We start from the raw sequence: 26,592 nt of genomic DNA on the forward strand, positions 1-26,592 counted from the left end.
AGAATTTGTTTTTGGTTCAGCTTAAAAATGATAACAATATGGCAAAGACACCAAGTCATTAATGAAATTTGGTCTCTTTAAATGTTGACACTCTCTTACCTATCGGTACTACTAAAATGACGTCTCTTTTTTGAAAACTCTAATTGTAATAGCGGTATTAAAACTAATACTGCTATTGTCGTTAGCGGTTTTAAGCTTAACATTGATCTTACGTGAACGGTATTTGAGATTTCTTTTTAAATTTATGCATAATGGGAATATATTTTTATTTTAACTATATAATGAAAAATCACTGCTTCTTTTCTTTTAAAACCAATTGCTCAATCCCTAATAATGCCATGCACAAGACCTTTATGTGTTAGATGTCTACTCTCTAACTCTCTTTATGTGTCTCTCTATCGGTCTATCCTACTCACTCCATTCCAAAAAGATTGTTCCATATACTAAATTAATTTGGATGCATGTCTCTAAAAGGTTGTTCCATATACTAAATTAATATGGATGTCCTTAAAAAATGTAATTTTATACTTTAATTGGTAAAATTTTCAACTTGCTATAGTCTCTATTTTTCTCCTCAACAACAATTGTGCCACCAAAGTGCACGAATTTCGACTTCTTAAAAAGTGAAATTGAGGTTAAGGACAATTTTAGGGATAGAGGGGGTATTTAAGTTGTGCTCAACTCTCAAGAGTATTACTTATCTAAACTAATTTGAAGGTGTTAAAATTTATTACTCTGTATTGTTGTTAGTGAGTTTATATATATGTAAATGTGTGCAATTGGGAGACCACATGGCCACTTTTACCCTGTAAAAATGATAATAATAAAAATACTTCATTACTTTTTACAATGTGTTATTTATGTGGCTAGCTACACCGTGTGGCCGGGGTTACTTATTCATGGGTTACTAGGTCAGGAGTTACTTATTTAAGGGTTTTAGCCGGTCAGGGGTTAATCGGTCGCTCAGGGGTTACTTAATATGTCGATTAGGAGTTACTCGATCGGTCAGAGGTTACCCCTGAATAAGTAACCCCAGCCACATATAAAAATTTGTATACTTTTTATATAACACATTAATTACATGAACAAACAATTAAAGGAAGAAATTTGAATAAACATATTAATATTAATTAAACTAATTCAAACAGAGGAACTAAAAAGGAATAGAAGAAATAACAATAGGGTGCCATCGAGTTATATATATGCCACAAAATAGTTTTTGCTACATAATTTCATCATGGTAATGTGGAAAAACTAAACGTCTAACTTACTAAAATTGAAAAGTGGCTTCTAACTTTGAAATTGTCTAAAATAAATTTTGCCCCATCTACCTACACATATATGTGCATCACACCATCAGTGCATGCATGATTCTGCTGGTGTAAACATATTGGGTGTCAGGGTGTGGCCTTGCATATTGCACCATACTTGTAGTAATTTTGTATATTTTGTATCTTGTTGGTTTAGGTTTGTCTAATTGGGGCTAGATTAAACTACTTGAATATTATTCTCAATGCTTTATAAAGTTTTGAAGATACGAAGTATATACTTGTATACAATTTGCACGCCGCACCCCTTCTCAGAGGAAATTGTTCCCTTTAGGTTTGTCAAGTACTGTTTTGTTCATTATGACTCCTCAATTTTCGTAGTGGCAGCTTGCTCTTATCGTTATGCATGATTCATCTTAGTTTCTTTCCAGTTAACTTATCGAGTAGTTAATTAATTAGCCCTGTAACATCACCATATTAAAGAATATTGTGTAAGTAGCTAGTTTTGGTCTAGTGGTAAGAATAGATTAATCGTCTCACAACTTTGTAACTGTAAAGTCAATTCCTATTAGTGGATCTTAAAGACACTTTAGGAATGCCCTCACTCTTAAGGTGTAAATATAAAAATGGCATAAGTAGTATAATATATTAATATGGGATTAATTTTGAAAATTTTACAATATTATGAGTCAATCAATATAATATTACGAGTAGCTTTTTATGTATAGAATGGAGTAACAACAAAAGCTCCCTATGGCATTTTCCTCTTTTAATCAAAGTCCCAATTTAGGTGCGTCTAAACTAATTAATGATACATAATTTACAATAATTGTAATAAGATGACAAAACACTAATTGATGCACAAACATTAGGTATAGGTTTTTGGGTTGTTTGTGTTTGTGCAGAGAATCTTCTTTTAAATCATCGAAGAAAAAGCTGAATTTTGGGTGGAGCAAAAGCTCGCGTAAAAAAGGTGGCTTTACCTTTCCACTTTCCAACTGCTCTTCCTTCTCTTACTACGTTTATTAAGAACATTAATACAAAGTATTCCGTATTACTCCACACTCTTCCTTTCTGAATAAACGACACCTCAATGTTACTATATAAATTTAGTATATTAACTTTGACTAATATATAAAAATCAAATGTTATTATACTACGTATAATACATAATGTTGTTAGATTAGTCTAAATATATGTTTTTAATTATTAATTTTTTCATAATTTTTGTTAATACATTACTTAACTGCATGCATATATTTGATGTCAAACTTGTGCATTTGCATGTATGTTACTCAAACATATAGTAGTACATAGTTGTGTATATTACAAACATACATGTTGATCTTTGAAAATTAGACACTAAAACGAATCTAATAACATCCAACATAACTTTGATTTTCCTTGTAAAAATAACCAATAATAATCAAAATAAAATATGTAAATAATATCAAAAGTCAATATAATTCAACTAAAAAACGAACAAAGTAGTATATTTTGTACTTGAGCTAGCCTTTTACAATTAATTAATAAAGATTATTGTTTAATGTTTAGTTACAGCCTTACAACGGAATTAATACAACTTATAACGAATCTAAACTGCTGCAATTGGAAATTTAATATGTACAAACGGTTGTTTGGGGAAAAAAAAAAATAACCATTCACATTTAAAGTCTGAGAAAATTCAATTTGGGAGCCGATTTAGTTGGTGAACTTAATTAAGAACAACTTAATAATTATTGTGCCTAGTAGTAGTTATTTTACTTAATTCCACGAAGTTCAAAATTTAAGGAGCAAAGACGTACGTACTGTGTGCTTTAATTCAATTCGAAATATATGCTTTTAAGTACCAATTTTTTATCGATCTGTCAATGGTCTGATATCTTTACTTTCATTCCCCAATTTTAAAGCATAATATCTAAGCAAAGCTTTGCTCAACTACAAGGATGTTCCAATTACTTAAAGGGTGGTCAGAAACTTAAATTAAATATATTAATGCTATGTAATTGTGATATATGCCCTATTATCGAGTTGGTTTAAAATTTAAAGGCGTGTTGATGAATTGGTTTTCGTACTAGTTCTTGCTTGTATAAGACGGCATGATAGATTGATGGTCACATACTCACACTATGTATTAGTTACGTTACATCAAAAAAAAGTTAAGGGAATACCGTACTATTTGTTGCTTCTAATATATTTTGTGTAACTAATATTTCATGATGGTTTGATTGTAAGACTAGCTTATACAAAATTTTGCAATGTTTTAGAGATGCCTTCTTATTGTTACATGAATGAGAATGGATTTTATATTGATCGGTATAGAAGGGAGATTATACATATATGTACACATATAAACTTATTATGGTGTTTATATTTCAAATTTTAACATTGGCAATATATATATATATATATATATATATATATATATATATATATATATATATATATATATATATATATATATATATATATATATATATATATATATAAAATGTAATATGCAATGGTTATTGTTTTTTTCTTCTGAAAACATATGTGAAATATATGGAGTGTTTGCAATTGTTCAGTCGATCCAATCAAAAAATAGCCAATCGACCTATAAAAACACTGTATGTATTGCATAATGCCTATACAATACTTTCATATACTACACCATAATTCACTCGAATTATTTGAAGGCTTCAATTCTGTTTGTGTGAATGTGTTACAACATTATATATGTCCAACTTAACATGAAAGGGAGAAATTAAATTTGTATTGTGTTCATGGCCTGGTATGATTAATTAGGTCATAATAGACTAGATGATCATATAAAAATGTGTAGCATATATACATGGATAAAGTTTACCCTAGACAGTATAATTTAGCCTTTACATACCTACTCTTTACTAAACTCACTATATACCCATGGCTTTCCTTATTTGTCTTTTTTTCTGCAACCTCTTCCATTATTGAACCCTCACTAGTCACTAGTGTGACTCACTTCCTTTATTTATTTGCTCACTTTTCTTCTTGTCTTTTATTTCTCTTTTTATTATTCATTTCAAATATTCTCATATTCATATACAGAAGAGAATGAATGTAGCATATCTTATCTTCTGAAGGATCGGAAGATGATCTATCTAAGGTGGTTGTTATGTTGAGGGGAATGCTGTCTGGCTCGTCGACACCAATCCATTACTCATTCCGGTCATACATATATGTAACATGAATATTATCATTGTTGCATAATAATCTAAATGGAACGTATGAGATAGATGATAGATTTCGTGTGTCGGACCAGGCTTCATTCCCCCCAACTATAAGTTCGTTTTTTCCTTTTCTCTGATTCAGCAACTCATCTTACTATTTCCATCATTATTTAATTGGGTAAGTGCCTCAATTTATTCATAGTTAGTACTTTATATAGCAATGTTTAATGTAATATAATTGTAATTGTATTATTGCTCTTTTTTCTCAGAAGCTACGTTATAAGCTGTGGATCGAATCTTGTTTATTTTGACACCATTTTTTTTTTTTTTTTTACAAAAAAAAAAATAAAATAATAATAATAATATTACATTACATGATTGCTCTATCATTTTGCTTTGAAAATAAAAAAAAGCACAAAGTTGAGAGTAAAGGAAACAAATCTGACCGTTGTCAGTTTCATACAATCATATACATACATTTTCAGCTCTTTTTTTGGCCAATAACGTTTTGGGTTGATCAGATCCAGATCAGAATTTCTACTGTCTATCTTCAACATGCTGCTTATAATGAGCACTTTTAATGTGTCCTTTATATATGGACTCATTCTAATTCATTTTCACCACATGATTACATTTTTCTACTCCGTATAATTGTTGTGTGGCGTGATTTACTTAGGATAAATAATGTAAACGATATTTGACTCTGTATGTACCATTTTTTAAAATTTTAATGATCAACTGAATTACAGTAGACGACATCTATCCACCACTCTTGATTAGAATGTTAATTATTTTTATATGATTAATCCCTTTTTCTAATCTTAACTTAACCTATACACACCTCTTAGCTTAATTAGGGTTTCACAATAAGACCAGTAAAATCTCTCGAGTATTTCTTTACACACACCAAATTACAAGCACATCTTGCTCATTCGATAGGTCACCATTTTTTTTTTCGTATATGTTTGTCAATGATCATTTTTAATGTTTATTTTGAATTGATCGATTTGAGAACATGATTTGTAGATCTAGGTTGATTCGTCTTTTGTTGTCCATTGATCCATTGCATAAATGTTTAAGGGAATGCATGTAACATCGTTAAGGCTTGTATCTCTTTTTTCGATAAATAAGCAACTAAATTTTCTGTCTGTAACAAACAAACTGTTTGTTTCTAGCTAGCTAATTCCTACTTGCATATACATGATGAATAATCATACACTATGATAACCATACACTATGATAACCATTAAAAAATGGCGAGTGCAATAATCCAATTTAACATTAAGACCCTATTCTTTTGAGCTTCTGAGCAGAGCAAGTGTCAGCAGAGCAGAACAACTTATTTATACTCAGTAGAATTGAGCAGAGCAGACTACATCAGCTCAAAAGAACTGAGTAGAGCAAGTAATTTTGTGTTAATTTTTGGTCTTCAATGGCCGAGCAACTTTTAGCTTAATTTTTAAAATCCTATGTTTAAATTAGCATTTCTAATTATTACTTACATTGTATTAATTTGGGATACTCAACGATTATATGTTTATGTTTTATTTACTAAATGTTTTTTTACATGTAGATCTAACACATCATACGACACAAATAAAATTTCGTATCAATACAAAACCCCATCAAACGAATTTTGTGTTAGTAATTTTGTGTTAGTTTTAGGTCATCAATGTTCGGGTAATTTTCAAAATCTTATGTTTAAATTTATATTTGTAATTATTAGTTACATTGTATTTATTTAGGATACTTAACGATTATTTGCTTATGTAATGACATACGATTAGATGTTGTATACTTAATATATGGATGACTTTGGTTATTTTTGGAAATGATGAAAAAATTCCAATGTGTAGCTTTGATTTTATATCGCAACAATTTTTCATTTATTGGTAAATATATTGATTTATTTTATACAAATGTAAAGATTTAATTTATATCAATTTCAGTTTGGCTAACATTTTACGGTTCAATTTATCCATTGATGTAGTAGGTTGGTGTGGACGAGGTTGGTGATTCTATCGAAATAAAAGATATGGTAAAACAATGAATAATGATTTAGGATATAAATTATTAAAAATTTATCATTTCACATTAAAGATTTTATATAACGGAAAAAATATCATATTTACAATTTATTTATATTTAATAAATTCATTATAAATTATAGTAAAAAAAATAAATATTAAACTTTTGTAATTTTGTTTGAAATTATTAAATACAATTAATCAAATAATTAAAAATCTTAGATGAAAAAACCGTGCATTGCACGGGCTTTTATCTAGTATAAAATAATTAGAGTATTTTATATCGGATGTAAAGTAAAACTCTATAGAAATTTATCCCCTCTAAATAAAAAATGCAAGACATACTTATGTGTTTATTTATTACATTAATGTCTATTCTTTTGAGCTTCTGAGCAGAGTAAGTGTCAGCAGAGCAGAATAACTTATTTATACTCAGTAGAGTTGAGCAGAGCAGACTACATTAGCTCAAAAGAACAGGGCTTAAATCTAACACAACTATGCATTAATGTTTTTTAATGACATTGATACATAGTTGTGTTACACACTCAATGGCTCTAGCATTCACCGTTTTCTGCAGTGTTGAATAAGTAAATGACTAAGACGTGAATTAAAGTGTTGATACTTGATCGGAAAAAGCAACGGACAAAAATAATAGGGGGACGAGAAAAATAAATAGATTCGGACCTAATTTTTGTGGGCGCATAATTATTAATGGGACTATGGGAGTATTAATCATAGATAACATTTGTTTTGCTGGTAAGGAAAAGAAGTGCAATATTTCAGTTGTACTCCATTTTTAGGTTTAATTGGTTTCCTTCAAATGAGCAAATTTAGAAAAAAGATAAGAAATGTTAATAAATTGCCATGTAGGGTTGGTGTGGAGTAAATTTAAGGCTGATCGAATTTATTGCCATTTTGCCAGCATTTATCATTTACTTAAAAATTTGGTGAGATTTGAATGATTATATCAACGTTTGAAACATTGGCACTGTTTTTTCCACGGAGGTTCGAATATATGGAGTAATTGTTAATCCGTACAACGGTAACTAGGTAATTGCAAATGAATGTAGAAGGTAAAAACGGAGGAAGATAAGTGACTTGAAGCAAACAATATTTCATGTAAAAAAATAAAATGACAATCGTTTGGTTATATTGAAAGAACGAGGCTAAATAATAGGAAATCTGGAGATGATTATGGCACATCTATTGTGAGAACAAATTCTCTATGCTATTTTTAAAAGTGATATGTCTATTGACTGTCAAAATTAGTTTTCCTAGAAGGTTAATACTTACGTTCAATGTTTTGAAATCGAATCGTGAAACACTCTTGTCTATTTTGACAAAGATGTAAGTCAAGTGCGAAAAAAGGGCTTTTGAGTATGTGGCAACACATATGTGTTTCAAATTAGAGAATTGGTGCTTTATTACAAAAGCGGAGACAAGAGGCAATCAAGGCTTGTGACAAGTAGAGGGGGCACGAAGTAGGCTTGGCAATGAAATTTACATGTTTGAAACTCTTTATTATTTGGGTGCTGTAAGAAAGTAGTGGTTTAATATAAAAAGAACCCACAACACAAAACAAATTTAAGCCTTTAAGGAAAGCTTGGATGGGTTGGATCTCTACCCTAATATTCAATCCTCTTTTTTTTTATCGGTTTCAATATAGTTAACACTTGTTTTGGCACAGTATCCAAGACCGTTTGATAAGTATTAAAGCGAGTGATTTTAAATAGGGAGTAAATTAAAATTAATTAATTATGATGGGCTATGAATTTCACTTATAACTTTGATTCAATCAAGGACTAGCAAGCTTGATCTCAGACAAGTTTGAATGATGTAGAGTTTAATTGAAGACCATAAGAATTTAGTTAATTTTGGTGCCTTCGATCAAATGTTTGATTCCTTCGATAGTTTTGAGAGCGCAGTTAGGCAACGATTTGAGATCGAACCACTTGCTCTGAACGAAGGACATTACTACTTCCTATAAAAAAAGAAAAAAGGACATTACTACTTTTTTTTATGGGCCAAATATATTAATAGTGCACCTCCTTTAGGGCTTATTAGTGAATTTCTATGGGCCAAATTTATTAATTGGACTCGAAGTTCATGGATCACACTCAAATGTAATTGGATGACATGGTGCTACAATTTTTTTTTCGCCAATATTCAACCTGACTTTAACAATCCAAATTTGAAGTTTGAACCTCTTGCTTATTTTGATAGGCTGTTGTGTCATTTACTCGTATTTGTCTACTTCCTCTGTCGTAGAATAATTGATATAGAACACAGTCAATTTTATACACATGTCAATGCACTAATTTGATTTTGTTTTTATATAATTAAATATTAATAAAAAATATTTTATAACAATATTATGAAACTTTATATTAGTATCTATCTAACAACATATATACTTCATCCGTTCTTTTTTACTTGACTCGCTTTGACTTATATACTATCCACCACTCCTCTTTTGACTGTCGTTTGTGAATTATATGTAAGTAAAAATATTTTCATGTGCGATCTTATTAGATTCATCTCAATAAGTGCTGTCATAATATAACTTCTATAATTTTTACTTATGAGGAATTATAGTTATAAATTGTTAAAGTTCTACATTGGCAAGCTAATACGCGAATAGAGAAAATATATTTTTATTATGTTAGTAAAAAATTATGATCAAAGCTAATATATATATGAATAGTGAAAAAAGTCCCACGTCCCAATGATTCTGAGACGCTGGGATTATAATTATACCATCGGATCTTATTTATTTGATACACCTTTTGTTTTTAATTTGGAAAAAAAATTGTTCATATTTACTCGACATAGGTAATTTACTTACCACAGATTGTGTGAGCTCTGCTTATATCCACTATCCATAAATTTTTTTAAAACGTAAGGAAAATTTAATATATATAAATAAAGTAGGCATTTTTGGAGAGCATTCGGAGCGCCACGTAAGAAATATGTTTATTTCGACCAATAAGAAGAAAGATTTGTATTTTATTTTTGAAGTAAAAAATTATGTAATCACCTAGATAAAAGTTACGAATTAGATTTGATATATCTAAAATTTTAATGCCACGTAGATTATATTATCCACGAATTATATTATTTTAATGAAAAAAGTAAAGTAAAAATATGGGAAAAGATAAATTTATTAATTCAATACTACGAGTATAAGAAATCCAAATAAAATATACTAAAAAATATTGAATGATAAATGCTTATAATAAAGTTTGATACCTATCATTATAAGATAAATTTTGATAGTATTTATGATAAGAAATACAAATTATCCGTTAATTATAATTAGACTAAAATTTGTGATACCTACCATTATAAATTGACACATCATGCGACACAAATGAAATTTTGTGTTAGTAATTTTGTATTAGTTTTTGGTCATCAATGGCCGAGTAATATTTAGCTTAATTTTTAAAATCCTATGTTTAAATTAGCATTTCTAATTATTACTTACATTGTATTAATTTGGGATACTCAATGATTATATGTTTATGTTTTATTTGCTAAATGTTTGTTTACATGCATACGACACAAATAAAATTTCGTATCAATACAAAACCCCATCAAACGAATTTTGTGTTAGTTTTAGGTCATCAATGTCCGGGTAATTTTCAAAATCTTATGTTTAAATTTATATTTGTAATTATTAGTTACATTGTATTTATTTAGGATACTTAACGATTATTTGCTTATTTAATGGCATATGATTAGATGTTGTATACTTAATCATCAAACGAATTTTGTGTTAGTTTTAGGTCATCAATGTCCGGGTAATTTTCAAAATCTTATGTTTAAATTTATATTTGTAATTATTAATTACATTGTATTTATTTAGGATACTTAACGATTATTTGCTTATGTAATGGCATATGATTAGATGTTGTATACTTAATATATGGATGGCTTTGGTTATTTTTGGAAATGATGAAAAAATTCCAATGCATAGATTTGATTTTATATCGCAACAAATTTTCATTTATTGGTAAATATATTGATTTATTTTATACAAATGTAAAGATTTAATTTATATCAATTTCAGTTTGGCTAACATTTTACGGTTCAATTTATCCATTGATGTAGTAGGTTTGTTGTGGACGAGGTTGGTGATTCTATCGAAATAAAAGATATGATAAAACAATGAATAATGATTTAGGATTTAAATTATTAAAAATTTATCATTTCACATTAAAGATTTTATATAACGGAAAAAAAATCATATTTACAATTTATTTATATTTAATAAATTCATCATAACTTATAGTAAAAATAAATAAATATTAAACTTTTGTAATTTTGTTTGAAATTATTAAATACAATTAATCAAATAATTAAAAATCTTAGATGAAAAAACCGTGCATCGCACGGGCTTTTATCTAGTATAAAATAAATAGAGTATTTTATATCGGATGTAAAGTAAAACTCTATAAAAATTTATCCCCTCTAAATAAAAAATGCAAGACATACTTATGTGTCTATTTATTACATTAATGTTTAATTGTGATAATCTTTAAATTAAGTAAAAAAAAATCTTAGTATTATTCGTGTATGCACAGGACCTAAACTAGTGTAAAATTAAAAGGAAATTGACCCTATTATTTTCAATATAGATGAAATAACAAGCCAACCATATATTAATATATATTCGTATCAATAATCCGAAACAGTTTGAACTCGAGCCAAAATAAACAAAACCCGTTCAAACTTGAGCCAAAAACCGAACCGTCAGCACAAACTGATAGTACTTACTGTAGTTACTTAGACCACTCTCAATGGTGAGCAAAAAAAAATGCCCACCCACTATCTCTCTACCCACTTTCTCTCTCAACAAATCTGTTTTGCCCATGGGCAAATTTTTTCACAATTTCTGTCCCAATGGTGAGCAAAAAAAATGCTTGCCCACTACTCTCTCTCTCTCTTACTTTTTCAATACCCCACCATTACTTTCTCTCTCCTACACAACACTTCTTTATTTATTAATTTCATTTATATTTTAACAATATTACTCCAAATAAATAAAAACTAGTCTAAATTTGTGTAACTTATTTTTTTTTTATTTGTGTCGTTTTTATCGTTAAAATAAAGAATATGGAGGATTTATGGTATTTCTGAAATTATACCAAAATATACCAAAATGCATGTCTATTTATGGAGAATTAAATTTTATGACCGTTGGTGTTTTTAATTTTTTTTTTTAATAAATATTTATTTCAGAATTTGCATTACAAAAAATATAACCATTGCAAATTGTGGGGCCCACCAGAGCACTATTCATCCTTTATTTTGCTCATCTCATGGGCAAAATAACAAATGCTCATGGGCATTTTCACTTTTGCTCACCATTACAAGACTACTTTTACCAAAATGCCCACAAAAAGGCCCATGAACATTTTATTTTGCCCACCATTGTAAGTGCTCTTACGTTGGTGATGATTGAGTTGTCCATATTTTATATGTGGGCTCCAGTCTTGTGCTTGAGTAACTTTCCTACTCGCTTTTTTTTTTTTTTTTTTTTGAAGGGAACTTTCGTACTCGCTTGCAAAAGAAAGAAGAGGCAAGGTGGAATTTAATAAAGCTTTAAATATATTTGTCTTTTTTACAACTATCATAAATAATTATTGCAATATTTAATGCTTAATTCAGTTTGTCTAACACTTGGTTATGGTCCATGCTATGCATGAGCTTTATTTTTGAATGATCGATCCTATGAACCCGACATAACTTTTTCTTAACCTATTCGAATAAAGTACGAGTGCACGACTTACTTGAGCATAAAGCACGTTGGTATGACAAGTATATACAACGGCGTATGCCCAAGTTGTTTGTTCATAAGCATCTTTTGATTATTTTGACGAAATTGAAAGAAAACAGGATATTGGAAATTGGAATTTAGCACAAACCTTCTGTTTTTCCCTGTCGTTCATGATGGTATTATGCTGCCATCTGATAGAAACACGGAGTCATCATAAAATTTGGCCCCTAATTTCAACAATCAACAATAACAGCCGATCAAATAGTAAGTTAGCATACATTTCACGTTTTAAACATTCAATAATTACTGCCTACGTATTTCCTACATTACACGTGTGCTGACGTTGTTCTTGCTTCGTCACAACATAAGTCACATAGCTTGGCCGGAAGCCAGGACACTGGCCAATCTTATACTAATAAATACGCCACTCTCCCAATCCGTAAAAGATTACTCATATATATTGATCAAAGATTAACATATATAATTAATTGTTAATTACATGTTATCTCTTATATATAAACAACTTTACAATAACTACATAATTTTTGTAGCCGTTACATACAATGTTTAAATCATAACATTACATTTTCAATTTTTTTAGTACAAATCTACGGTGTTTATTAAATTGACTAATAAGTATTTGATTTTGGGCCTATTTCTTATGCTCGCAGAGGTTTCTAGCAAGTTGCCAACCGTTTCCAACCAGGTTTTGCCTGGAAGATTGGGAATGGTGATAATATTCCTGTTTGTAGTAGCAAATGGGTTAATGGGAAAGTGCCAGTGGTCAAATTGAATCAGACTTTATGTGACAGTATGAGATGGACGGTCAAAGACTTTATTGACCCCAATTCTTGTTCATGGAAGGCTTCATTTATTAGAGAGAAATTTGAGTGGTACAACGCACAGGAAATTTTAGGGATGGAACTTCCAAAGACTAGGGCGGAGGACTTCATGCACTGGGCTAATCATTCCTCAGGGAAGCTTACGGTTAAAACTGGGTATGATTTTTTTATCACAAAAAGCAAAAAATCAAGAACCAGACCGTAGCAAGGAAACCTTTGATTTCGTTAAAATCATTTGGAGACTTCAGATTCCGCCAAAATTGAGTATGTTTATATGGAAACTTTTCTATGACACCATTCCTACAAAAGAGAAGTTACAGCAGCGAGGTATGCAAATGAATGTTCTATGTGACTATTGTGGTATGGAAAATGAGAACTCACAACACATCTTTAGGTTCTGCGATTTGGCTAGATTTGCGTGGAGTAATGCCCATGTAATTGATGGCCATACAACTAATGAATCCATCTCCATTTCACTTCGAGAATGAATTCAAACTTATATCTTGCTTTTCTATAGTCGGGATGGGATCCATAGTTCAACAATATCCACTTTTATTGCAACCTTATGGGGCTTGTGGGTCACGAGAAACCAGCGTTTCTTTCGTGGACATAATGGAGGCCCTAGCACTTTGCATAGGAACATCGATGTAAATGGTTGAAAAACCAAAGATTTTTTTTAGTGGAATTATAAATTTAACGAGTGAGCTAGATTACATTTTAAAAATTCAACAGTTATATACTCCGTATGATTTAAAACAACTACAATGGTGGCTAAAATTTTTGTGAAAATATTTTGGATCCCACGCTTGATAATACATTATTCTAACTCTTTAATTCTCTAATAATAGTCAGAAATTGTGAAAATATAAATTAACAAGATATCTTATTATGGCCATGTTTGGTAAATGGCTTTTTGGTTAGCTTTTGAATTTTGGCTTTTTTTATGTGGTTAAACAGCCAAAAAAAAAGTTTGGTAGTTGGCTTTTCATTCAGCGAAAAAGCTGGCTTTTAAGTGAAAATGAAAAAGCTGTTATGAGTAGCTTTTTTGTTAGCTTTTGGCTTGTTGGCTTGTTGGCCCACAATAACTAATAAACAGCCAACAACCACCAACTAAATTTATTAAACACTTTTTAAAACAGTCAACTTAAACAACCAATAATTTCAAAAGCCATTATAAACGGTCATACATTTCAAGTGGTTTAAAAAGCCAAGTGAACCAGCCAACAACCCTTACCTACAACCTGTAATACTGGTAAAGTTTTTCTTTCTTTCTTTTTTTTTTTATAAGAGAATAATTAACTTTACATTTATTTATTTATTTAGTTTATTATTGTCACCCACCACTCACCTACAACCTCAACCCCTTCCATAGCCACAACCAGTCAACCACCACCCCCAAATCTCGCGACCACCATGGACCCACCACCTCCTCACTGCCACACCACCACCGACGTACCATAACAACAACCCCATCCACCACATCCTGATCACCCACCTCCTCTCCCATCCCTCAACCTACGGCGCCCCCACCTTAACCACCTAACCCCACCTATATCCCATTTTCTACCCCGCCAATCCGCCATCAACCGCATCTCCCCCCCTTCGGCGCATCCCACTTCATCTCCTCCTTCTCCAACCGCTTTGTTCCTCTACCCTCTCCCAAATCGCCTCTGTTCTCTCTCCTCTTCCTGTTCAACAATCGTTGGTGTGATTGATGTTGGTGGTGCTTGATGTTGACACTACTATAAAACAGTCGATTTCCGACGGACACTTAACCGAAATTTTCGACGGAATTCCGATGAATTAAAATATTCTGTCGGAAATTTCCTACGGAGCTAAAAAACCGTCGGAAAATAAGTAATTTCCGACGAATTTTAACTCCATCGAAAAGTTTCGACGGATTTTTTCCATCGGAATTCTAAATTAAATTCCGTCGGAAATTTTCGACGGATTTTCCCTCAAATTTCCGTCGGAACATTTAAAAAAAAAAATCTAAACCCTAAATTTTATGAGAGCCTCCACCCCCTTGTTTCCCCCTCTCTCTTCATCTTTTCCCTTTCTCTCACCTTTCAGAATTCTCTCTCCTATCTGTTTCTCTTCTTCGCCATTTCTCTCTCCTCTTCTTAGTCTCACTTTCTCTCCTTTCCTGTTCTTTTCTCCGCCCTTTCACTCATATTTCAATTTCTTCTCCCCTTTCACTCTCCTCTTCGATTTCTTCTCCCCTTTCACTCTCCGCCATTTCTCAACGAACGAACACCATCAACGAACACCAAAGTCGAGGTTTACACTTCGAACACCATCAACTAAAGGTTTTTCATGTCAAATTCGACCATGAAAACTCTAGATCTAGAGTTTTCATGGTCGAATTTGACCTTTGAAACCCGAATTCGCCGTCTTTCCGGTAGAATGTGAGATTATGAGGTATGTCTTCTTTTTTATCTTTTAATTTGGTTTGGATTTTTTTTTTCTTTTCTATTTTTATGGTGGTATGATTAAATTGCAGTGGTAGTGGGTGCGGGTTGTTGGTTTTTGTGGGTTAGGGGTTTCAGTTAGTGGGTTGTGGATTAGGGGTTTCGGTTAGTGGGTATTGCAGTTAGGCGGGTCTGGGTTAGTGGTGGTGGTTGGTGGATCTGGGTAGTTTTTGGTTAGGGTTCGGTGGTGGTGGTGGTGGGTTGTTGGTGTTTGTGGGTTAGGGGTTTCGGTTAGTGGGTTGTGGGTTAGGGGTTTTAGGTAGTGGGTTGTGGGTTGTAGTGGTGGATCTGGGTCGTCGTGGGTTGTAGGGGTTTCGACGGTGGTGGGTTAAAGTGGTTGTGGGTTGTAGTGGATCTGGGTTGTGGGTTAAAGTGGGTTTCGGTGGTTGTGGGTTAAGTGGTTAGGGGTTTCGGCTGTGGGTTGTGGCGGTGGTGGGTTAAAGTGGCTGGTGGTGTTCTGAGGTAATGATACGCCGTGCCGGTGGTGGCGCGACGTGTTTTTTTTTTTAATTTCAATATACCAGTTTCCGACGGATTTGTATTTCGTCGGAAATTTCCGACGGACTTTTCCAGTGCCGAAATTCCACTTCTGACGAAACAGTTCTGAAGGAATTTCGTCGGAAAAGGTCGCTTTTCCTACAAAGGTTTTTCAACAACCGGTTCCGATGGAATTTCAGTCTGAAACGGGTTTTCCGACGGAATTCCAGGTTATTCCGACGGAATTTTTCCGTCGAAAATGGCCTCTTTTCTAGTAGTGTGATTCATTAGATATTTTTGGTGGCTGGGGGGTGGATGTAAAGGTGGTTTTAGTGGAAGGACTAGGTTGGGTATGTGGTGAGATCAGAAGGTGGTGGTAGGAATTTAAGTTTAAGAGCATGTGGGTTTTTTTTCTAAAAAAAAAATTTATAATAATGATAATTATTAAACAAATAAGATGTTGACAACTGGCTCAATTTACCTGATTAACAGGTTAACAAAATTTTGATACTAATTTGAAAAGAGACCCCCTATAGATTGAGAAGGGAACTACGACTATACTATAGTGTCAATGGAGACATGATCATGCATGATTGCATGGAATAATGACTACACAAGTAACAATTATCGTCTAGTCAATAAATAATATACTTGGATCATCAGTCAACAATATGAATACTAGGTAAAATTCAAGTGTGAAGACGAGAAAATTATTCACATATTTCTTGGTGCATGCATCCATATAAATACATACGAACTATATATTTCATGCCTTCAATAATTCATCATTATATCATTTAAGAGTCCTATTTGATTTACAATTCTATATCTATCTCGCTATATGTAAGTAATTAAATTTCCTTAATTCCATCATTATTAGATCTATTATTATTTGATCCTAATATTATTAAGATTATTATTATGGCACCACGCACTAGATCTCCTCCTAATAATTCATCCTCTCCTAATTGCCTAAATTTTAATCCACAAACAAACTTTCCATCAATGTCCTTTAAACAACGCCTCCAAACTATAGTAGAGAGCAAACAAGGGTTGTTATATGCTATGTTATGGCAAATGACACCCGGTGTTGAGAACATAATGACAACAGCGGCGTCTAGCAGCATCAGTAGCCGCCGTGTGTTAGCGTGCTCTGATGGTTATTTGAGAAGCTACTCCATAAGGAGCAGCCTAAATGAGGAGATTGTTATGATGTCAGATGCAGAATGGTTTTATGCAGATTCAATAGGAAAAGAACTAGTTATTGAGGACAATTACAATCTTGTAATTGGGGAAGCCATGAGTTCAGGGTCTTACCTGTGGCTGATCGACAGCTCAGGTTGTGAGAGGGCGAGGGAGGCTTTGCAGCACTATGTTCGAACCCTGGTGTTTGTACCAGTTGCCTCAGGTGGAATCATTGAAATCGGATCCTTGGATGAGATCAAAGAAGACAGGAGCTTAATCGAGCTCGCCTTCTCAATATTCAATGGTAATGGTAGTAGTGTTGCCTGCAGCAGAGGTGACAGCAAAGCTGCGCATGTAGAGGCAGAGAAGCAAAGGAGATACAAGCTCAATCAACGTTTCTACGCGTTACGTGCAGTAGTCCCTTATGTCTCAAAGATGGATAAAGCATCTTTGCTATCAGATGCAGTTACATACATCAACGAGCTTAAATCTGCTGTAAAAAATCTAGAAGAAAAACTTCAAGAGCTACCGTCTGTAAGTACTTCAGTGAGTACTACGACTAATAATTTTTCCCCACATTTACATGCTTTGCTTCTTCATCATCCTACTACTAAGGGATGGCCAATTGAGATTGAAGTTGAGGTGAAATCGATAGGAAAGGAAGTGGTAATTCGAGTTCAAACGACGGGTTTGGATCATCCGGAAGCAAGAATTATGAATGTGTTGAAAGAGCTACGTTTGGAAATCTGTTATGCAACTATATCACATGTGAATGAGGTTGTATTTCAGAATATTATTGCTAAGATGCCATTGTATCCTGATGAATTAATTACTACTCAAGAAAGCTTAACTAATGCTATTCGCGAGAGTCTGCAGTATTGATTGTAACAATTTTTTTGTAATATATGCATGCATGGCTTCTTGAATCGCTCCTTCAATTAAACTATATATTATAATTTTATGTCATGATATTATGGTTTTTAGCTATCTTCATAAGTTAATCGGAATATGTAGAAAAATTTTCCTTCATAGTAAAATTTAGTGATGTTCATCCCTAAATATAATAGGGCTCACCAAGACTTATAGTGAAGGTTTCCTAAAATTCAGAATATTATGTATTTTTTTTTGTTTCCTTTTTTTCTTTCATTGAAATTACACCTTAGTTATCAAGCTTGGTAATCCCGATCCGAACATAGTCTAAGTTATAATTGGACGTACGTTATTGAGTATTCTCGTCAAAATTTATTGGCTCTCATCTAAATTTTATTTTTTCTACCCTAAAAATTATAGTTATGGTGAAATGAAAAAGGTTTTCCATTCATGATCCACCTAATTCATTAACACGTGCACGAGTTTTTTTATAATCACGTCCTCCAAGAATGACATAGATTTAAGACCCAAATGATGAAAATTTCAAAAAAATTATAATGATGAATGAACCATTGACACCCCCCTACGATTCTTAATCAACTATTGTGGTAGGGAGGTCCAGATGTTCTTCGTATTCATCCCAATTAGACAACACAAAAGTAATCTTTAATTTACTGTTATACATATCATTAATCATACACAGTATGTATATGCCAATAATGATCTGCTCTCGTATTTTCTGTTGCCATTTCCTTCAACAATGCTTTCGATTTATGCGATACACTGCATTAATAACTGGCATGATTTCTGTTTTTGATGTCAAATAAACGTATAATCTACGTAGTATATGGTAGCGACCAAAGAAGAGAAAATGTCCTTGGTTATATACTGAACAAAAACGTTTGATTTCTTTCATAAATTAATTAATTTAAGTAATTTCAATCGGATGTTTGAAAAACATATACTAACAACATACCAAATCAATTGAGAAATAACATGTAAGCATAATCAACGATAACAACAGTCCACAAGAAGGCTAACATACAAGAAGTTAGAAGTAGTATCTAGTTTCCGAATTAACAATATTTCGTTCATCCACATCATATTTTATTAACTACTACTTATTTTCTATTGTCTAAGCCTAAAATCTTTAGCATTTTCATATCTTAAAGCACTTTATCTATAGTTCGTGCGTGGGCCCGGGTGTTGGTTTCCCTCAAGTGTTCTTAAATGTCCATAACAATTGAAAATCAAGGCTTTTAATTTATTTGCTACATTTCCTTTTCTAAGTCTTGATGGTACACTAAAAATTGTTCTTTTTTATGTGACTTGCTATCCTATATTCCTATAACAATTATAACATGCAAAAAGAGCATTAGCAAATTACTCAATCAAGGCTTTTTTTTCCACAGTGGTAAAATATGTAGGGTTTACAAAGTGAATTCAACGTTTTAATTAATCAACAATATCAGGAGATGAAATTGACGTCAATATTTGTTCAATTAGATTATTGCCAAGACTTTACTTGGGCGTATGTAGACTGACGTAGAATCAACTCAACAGCGAAACAACCTGTTTTAGGGTCAAGGCCTTAATGGTGACTCTGCTTTTGGTTAATGCTTCGTAATGCAACGAATATGGACTTATTAAGTAAGTACTAATCTACATTTCAACCATCCCAACTATACTTCCTAATAAAGTAGCGGTTTTTGCTAAAATATCTAAATATGAAGTATATTTTAATTATTTTAGCATCAGGAATTTATTTATTTATTTATTTATTTTGTTTTTGTCAAATCATTCAAGTCCAAAAGTTTTAAGAAGTTTTCCTAAAAAAATAATAATTTAAGGAGTATAAGACTTCCGTGGATCAATTATGTCTAGCGTGGATGTTAACTGGCTTGTTAGATAACAGATTGAGGGTTATATCTAAAATACGTGATCAAATAATGTACGGAGTATATAGTACATTCATTTGTGCCTCTTTCTAAGAACAAATTAAAAAAATAAAAATAAATAAAAATCTATTGGTTAGCAAATGAAGCAAGTTTGTTTGTTTGTTTCCCCTTTCCATTGAAACTTTAACAAGAATAACCTTATGTATTGGTGCATGGTGTTATCAAAATATCTTAACTTTAAATAAAATTATAATATCCATTGTACATGTGTATCATTTAGAATTACGTGTATTTGGGTCCTTTTTTTTTTTCTTAAATAAAAAAAAGAAATTTAATGTCTGTTTTGTTCACCTTTTTAGCACTTATTTCAAGAAAATAAATAAATTTTGATAATTTCGGATAAGATTAATTTAGAAAAAATAGGTTCTAATAAGGATTAGTTGATAATGACCACCCAAGTTCATATTACAACCAAAATAATCTAATAACATATAATAATTCAATATTGAAATTCAGGCCAATAAATATAGTACACCCTCACTTGACTTTTATGTATGAGAATTTATTCAACCTTAGCAATAAACTAAATTTAGATATAAATTGAATTTTCATTTCGATTTATTGTATATTTGTATACTAGTATCTCCTAAACTTAATAAACTTTACCAGAATTTATGTAAACTTTTTTTATTTCTTGAAATAAGTAACACTAGTAGACTCTTAATTTACTTCATTTGAACTATATATCGCAAAAAGTTGTTTACTACAAGGGGTTTAGCTTAGCCTAGCTTCTAATGTGGGCACAAATAATCTCACTGTTCTTGATGTAGAAATTAAACTAGTCGGATAAAGATGGAACCAAAATTAATTTAAATATTTAAACAAAGAAAATGACACGTTCATAACAAAGAAAATTCTTATGAATTGGAATGTACTAGGAAATTAAAAATTCTTAATTAAGACATGGTGACATGTTGACAACGACTTAAACAAACTAGTTTCAATGAATCTATGCACAAAGACAGTCCATGCATAATGCCCATTTTTTTTAATCTTCTTCAATAAGCTAATCAATTCTATAGTGTATATGTCCTGCTCAATCTTGACTGTTGTTTAGGCCGCAGCCGCCCCTGATCGTACCCATTCCCTACCATTACTCAGTAAGTCATTATGGTCCTATCTCTTAAGGAGTTCGTGTGATCTAAGATCGAGTTTTAGGTGCTACTAGCTAGCTAAATAGAGGTTGTTACATTAAGCTAATATAGGCAATGGAAGACGCGATTTTACCATTTCAATCGCTCAGCCTGAATTTACAGCCCAAGATTTCATCAACATCACTCAAATACTGCCTTCAAATTATAGTGAAGAGTAAGCCAGGGTGGTTGTACGCGATAAATTGGCAATTGTCATCTATCAGCAATGACTCTGCCTACAACAATCGCCGTGTTTTAGCATGTTCGGATGGTTATCTGATGCACAGCAGTAAGCCAGGAAATCGGCAGCAGCATCAGCAGCAGCAGGATGTTTCACAAATTCAAGAAGTGGATGAGATGAAAATGTCAGAAAGGTTTTACACAACTTCGTTACACAAGTTCCTAGACATAGAAGACACCAATTCTGTTATTGGGCAGCTCATGAGTTCAGGAACACACTTGTGGCTTGTTGATGTCGATGGGAAGCTCAATTACTCGAGGTGCGAAAGGGCTTGGGAAGCCAGACAGAACAACATTCAGACCCTGGTATTCTTACCAATTAGTCCAGGTGGTGTCATTGAAGTCGGATCTTTGGATGTGATCAAAGAGGATAGGAGCTTAATTGACCTCACTTATTCCATATTTGGTGCTGGAGGTGATGGAAACATGAACATTACCTCTCGCAATAGCAATAGAAGATCAGCACCTGCAACTGCAGTGCCGCGGAGCAGCCCTGCTGAGGCAGAAAGGAAAAGGCGAGACAGACTAAGCCAGCGTTTGTGTACATTACGCGCTGTAGTTCCTAATGTCTCAAAGATGGACAGAGCATCCCTGCTTTCAGATGCCGTCGATTATATAAACAAGCTTAAGTCCCGAGTAAGTTTATTGGAGGACAATTTAGGAGTGCTGCAGAACAGAATTCCTACAGTTGCTCACTTACAGGATCAGAACCTTCACCAACCAGAACGCCAAAATAACCCTGCAGTCAATTCCTTACTTTATAATCAGCATCTTCAACAACCTGGAGATCAAAATCCTACAGTTCCAGTTCCTCAGTTGGCTGCTATGGTGAATACTAATATGCAACTGAAGGTTGAGGTGAAACTGCTTGGGGCAGAAATGATAGTCCAAGCTCAATCGTCGGGTTTGGACTATCCTGCAGCAAAATTGATGAATGTGTTAAGAGATCTGAATCTTGTAATTTCCAATGCTACAATATCTAATGTGGATGTGGATGGATTTGTGCTTCAGAATGTTGTTGTTAAGCGGCCGCCTGAAGGCAATGGATTCATTGGAACTCAAGAAGGCTTAACCAATGCTATACTTCAAAGGCTACAAATCTGACTTCAGAGTTGTATGATATGCATATTATGTGATCTGCAAATGCTTAAACGTTTACTTCTTTTCCTTTTTTATGTTTTTCAGCTCTAAATTTAAGCTGATATTTTGTAATAATGTTTATAAGATTTTTGTAGCTAGTGGCTCTCCGTCTCTAAGCAGGATCCCCGGCCGGCCACTAGCTTATGTTTGTTGCGGTCGGAGAAAAATGTAGTCAAGGATCTGAAATGTTTAGTTACAAAAAAAAAAAAAACATTTTCACTATGAAGCGTAATGACTAACCCCGTTATGTTTCATTGACATGTGACCAATAATGTACAAATAATACCAAGCAACTCCCAACCATGATATGACCCTGTCTTTTAATCAGTAAGATACATAGAGTCCCCCCATCCCATCATAGGAATGAGGGATGAGGATCGAACCCCAACACTTGGGGGGTAGAGGGACTAACCATCCCTCCATCTCCTATATCCTCAAAAAAAAAAAAAAAGTAAAAAGATAATAGGATATATAGTTTTGAGAATTACTCTAATCGTTCCAACATATTTGATATAGGTGACATTGCACACATGCCAATGCACTAGTTTGGTTTTATTTTTATATATATAATTATATTTTAATGAAAATTATTTTAGATATTATATTATAAAACTTTATATTAATACCTATCTAACAACATATTTTATGATAAAATATATTTTATTATGTTAATAAAAAATTATGCTCAAAGCTAATACATAATATTGAAAAAAGTCTAACATTTCAGATATTTTGGGATGGAGGGAGTAGCGACTAATAACGTAAAATAACCAATGACATCATCACTAAACCCACAAATTATTAAATCATATGGAGTAGTTCATATTATTTAGTGTGTTTTGCCCAGTTGTATGTATAGGAACTTTTTTTTTTTTTTTTGAAAGGCCTTGTAGTTGCTAAGAGAGGTTATACTGTTCATCGCACAACTTTATTCAGTCATGACATACTCGTATTTGCTATCTTGTGCTAGTCTATTTTGTCATTGTAGTAGGAAAATATTGAGTTCTAGAAGTTGCACGCCGCAATTTGTATGGAAATTTGATGTACCCAATACAATATCTTGTACTCTCTCTATCTCTTAATATTTGTCTTAAATTTAACTCTTATGGAGTACCAGTACTTTTTATAAGTTGTATTGAATTAGAAGGTAAGAAGTAGAAAATAGATTAAAGATAGATTTAGAGACCATACTAGCTAAACATGTAATGAGGCAAATTTTAAATTTTTCTTTTAAGAAAACAGGACATTTATTAAGAAACAAAAGGAGAGAGACTAAGGGACCATGCTAACTAAAATAAATAATTAAGTATGAGTGTTTGATAAATTAGCTGTTGACTAGCTATAAGTTTTAAAATTCTAAAAATATAGAAGAAAATTTCCAACAGCTACCTACCTTTTCACAAAAACTAATGATATTAACTACTTTTTCACAAAAGATATTCCAATCACTAAACTCTACTCCCACTATTACATTGCCGAAAACTAATGTTTTTTACTAAATAATGATTTGAATAACTCAAAACACTAAAAGCTAGTGCTGTAAACGTGGGTATTTCTTGCTAACTAAACATAACCGCAATGCACTTTTTCATACCATTTTTCAAACTTATTATAGGCCAACGTGTATAAAATAGGGAATAAGTCTTGTGTACAACGGGTGTATATTAATTTTATTGTAAAACGATCAATTGAGCGTAACTTTAACTATTTTTATGGTAACTTTAACCACTTAAAGGGTAACTTTTAATTTATCGTTGCTTTGAATTTTGTTTTAATGTGTAATTTCTTATAAATACGTGGTCATATATTATAAAAACTAATATGATTAATCTAATACATTATAAGTTTTTTTGTAAGATAAAATTTATTAATAGAAAAATAATAACTTTTGCATATAAAGGGTAACTTTAAGTACTTTTAACATAACTTTATTCCGTTTTATAATACATTAACGTACAACTGCCTTTTTGAAGAATTTGTATAAAATAGGATTATAGGAGACCGATTTATCCCGGTCCAGCCGCCCAGGGGCATAATATGTAGGCGAATTATGAAGCATAATTATTTATTAGTGGACCACTAAAACATTATTTTCATGTACAAAAATATTCTCAAAAAATCAATAAGAAAATGACGAATAATAAATTTAATCAAATTTCCTAGCAGCCATGTTAGTCGTTAAAAAATTTACAATTGAACAAATCTATATTCAAATCTAATAGTATATATTGCTCTAGAATCTTTGAAAAAATTCAATTAAAATCAATTTAATTTGGTATAAAAAAAATCTCTAAAATTACTTTCAATTAAAGAAATCACTAATTGAAAAAAAAAAAAAAAAGATTACTCCTTCCTTTTCCAATTATAAATCTCATTGCTTTTTTCTCATCTGTTTCGAAAGTAAATTAATAAGATATTGCAGTTTGAATAGTTAGGTGGAGTTAATTAGAAGTGGATAAAAGATTAAATAATGGAGTTTAATCAATTAAAAATGAATAAAGAAATATATAAAGGTAAAAGGAATTTTTTTTGTATAAGGACAAGGTTTGTGGATAGAATGAAAGTTTTATTTAGAGATAGAGACAATATTTTAAGTTTTACTTAATATAGAGTAATTTTTTGATACTTCATACTGCTTGTTAACTATTCAATATTATGTAAAATGAGGCAGCCTACCAATAACAAAAGGATAATTTCCTTATTCAATTTATTAACTATGCAATTTGCTTATTATTTGTGTTTTGCTGTTGTCAAAAAAAATAAAATAAAAAATAAATAAAGTGATTGATTTTTAAGGTGATAACTCTATCTCCATTCTCTACAATACTCCACATGGTACAAGTAATATTATTGTCAATACGAAGATCATTTTCTCTATAATAATGAGTGTAAGTTCAAATACAATTCGACCTCTTTATAATTGATGTTTGAATACAATGCTCATTTATAAGAATATACAAAATGGTAAAACGAAATTTCCTACAAAGTTCACCAATTATCATAATTTTAAATCATAGTGAACTAAGAATTTTTTTTTTGTAAAATAGGAGTTGAAAGTGTAGTGTATTCACTGTATTGACCAGAAAAAAAAAGTACAAAAAAAGAGGAATGGACCAATCGTTACTTCGTTAGGAGTTGCTTTCAGTGTTGTGTTAGCGTATGAGTTGGGTAGTCCTGATTCGTAATTCCACAAGTTAGCCAACAGCCCAGTATGAATCGAATCCATACTATTATGGCCCAATTACATCGGCGCTATCCTTTTCCATCTCATGTCTATTTGCTTTTGTCATTCTAGTCAACGTTTGGTGACAAAGTCCATACCCAACTCCATTTTAAATCTTCTTAAAAGAAAAAAAATTCCAAAATATTATCAATTTTATTAGCATAACAATTTCTATTTGAACATCTACTTGGTTGATCGACCTCTTTTTGTTTTTCCAAATGTATTTTTGTTACGTTCTTGATAGGGAAATCAATAGTAATTATGTACCCGGTATTTTCAGCAAAATTAGTGATATGTGTTAATTTTTATCATATCAAAATCACAAATAGTAGCCAATCAGTAACTCATAAAAGGTTAAAGAATAATTTGGTCTTTGTACTAAAATGTACTCTATATCTTTAGTGAATTGCTATGCAACACAAAAATTTTACTTAAACTACACTTCATATTGACACTTTTACCCTTTCCTTTACTTAATTTTCCTCTGTCCTCTATTTGGTGCTTTAGGTGTCCTAATTTGAGCTCCAATATCACTAATATACTCCCTCTATCTCTTAATATGCCTTATTTTCCTCTTCAGTTTGTCCCGTTGAGTTTCATAATACTTTTAGTTGTAGTTACAAATTGACAATACATTTACTATTTTACTCTTACAACCATTACATCAAACCACCACTTTTTCTCTCATCAATTCCTTTTAGCCAAAATAAAAAAATGTAACCCTCTTTCACTGGAGCAAATAAAGGGGGACGGAGGAATCAGAATAAATTTATGATTTGAAAGTTTAA

The 26,592-nt window shown here is 31.8% G+C and overlaps 2 protein-coding genes across 2 annotated transcripts; both read left to right on the plus strand.

The window, feature by feature from the left end:
- Positions 1 to 15,939: 15,939 nt before the first annotated feature.
- LOC110732310 (transcription factor bHLH14-like) lies at positions 15,940 to 18,166 on the plus strand. Its single transcript, XM_021912230.1, has one exon. The coding sequence runs from the start codon at positions 16,977 to 16,979 to the stop codon at positions 18,120 to 18,122; it is 1,146 nt and encodes a 381-aa protein (XP_021767922.1). The 5' UTR covers positions 15,940 to 16,976; the 3' UTR covers positions 18,123 to 18,166.
- Positions 18,167 to 21,276: 3,110 nt separating this feature from the next.
- LOC110732803 (transcription factor bHLH14-like) lies at positions 21,277 to 22,545 on the plus strand. Its single transcript, XM_021912808.1, has one exon. It carries the CDS (start codon positions 21,277 to 21,279, stop codon positions 22,543 to 22,545), a length of 1,269 nt encoding a protein of 422 aa, XP_021768500.1.
- Positions 22,546 to 26,592: the final 4,047 nt, after the last annotated feature.

Source organism: Chenopodium quinoa, unplaced genomic scaffold (genome assembly GCF_001683475.1).
Source record: "Chenopodium quinoa cultivar QQ74 unplaced genomic scaffold, ASM168347v1, whole genome shotgun sequence".
Taxonomy (NCBI): domain Eukaryota; kingdom Viridiplantae; phylum Streptophyta; class Magnoliopsida; order Caryophyllales; family Amaranthaceae; genus Chenopodium; species Chenopodium quinoa.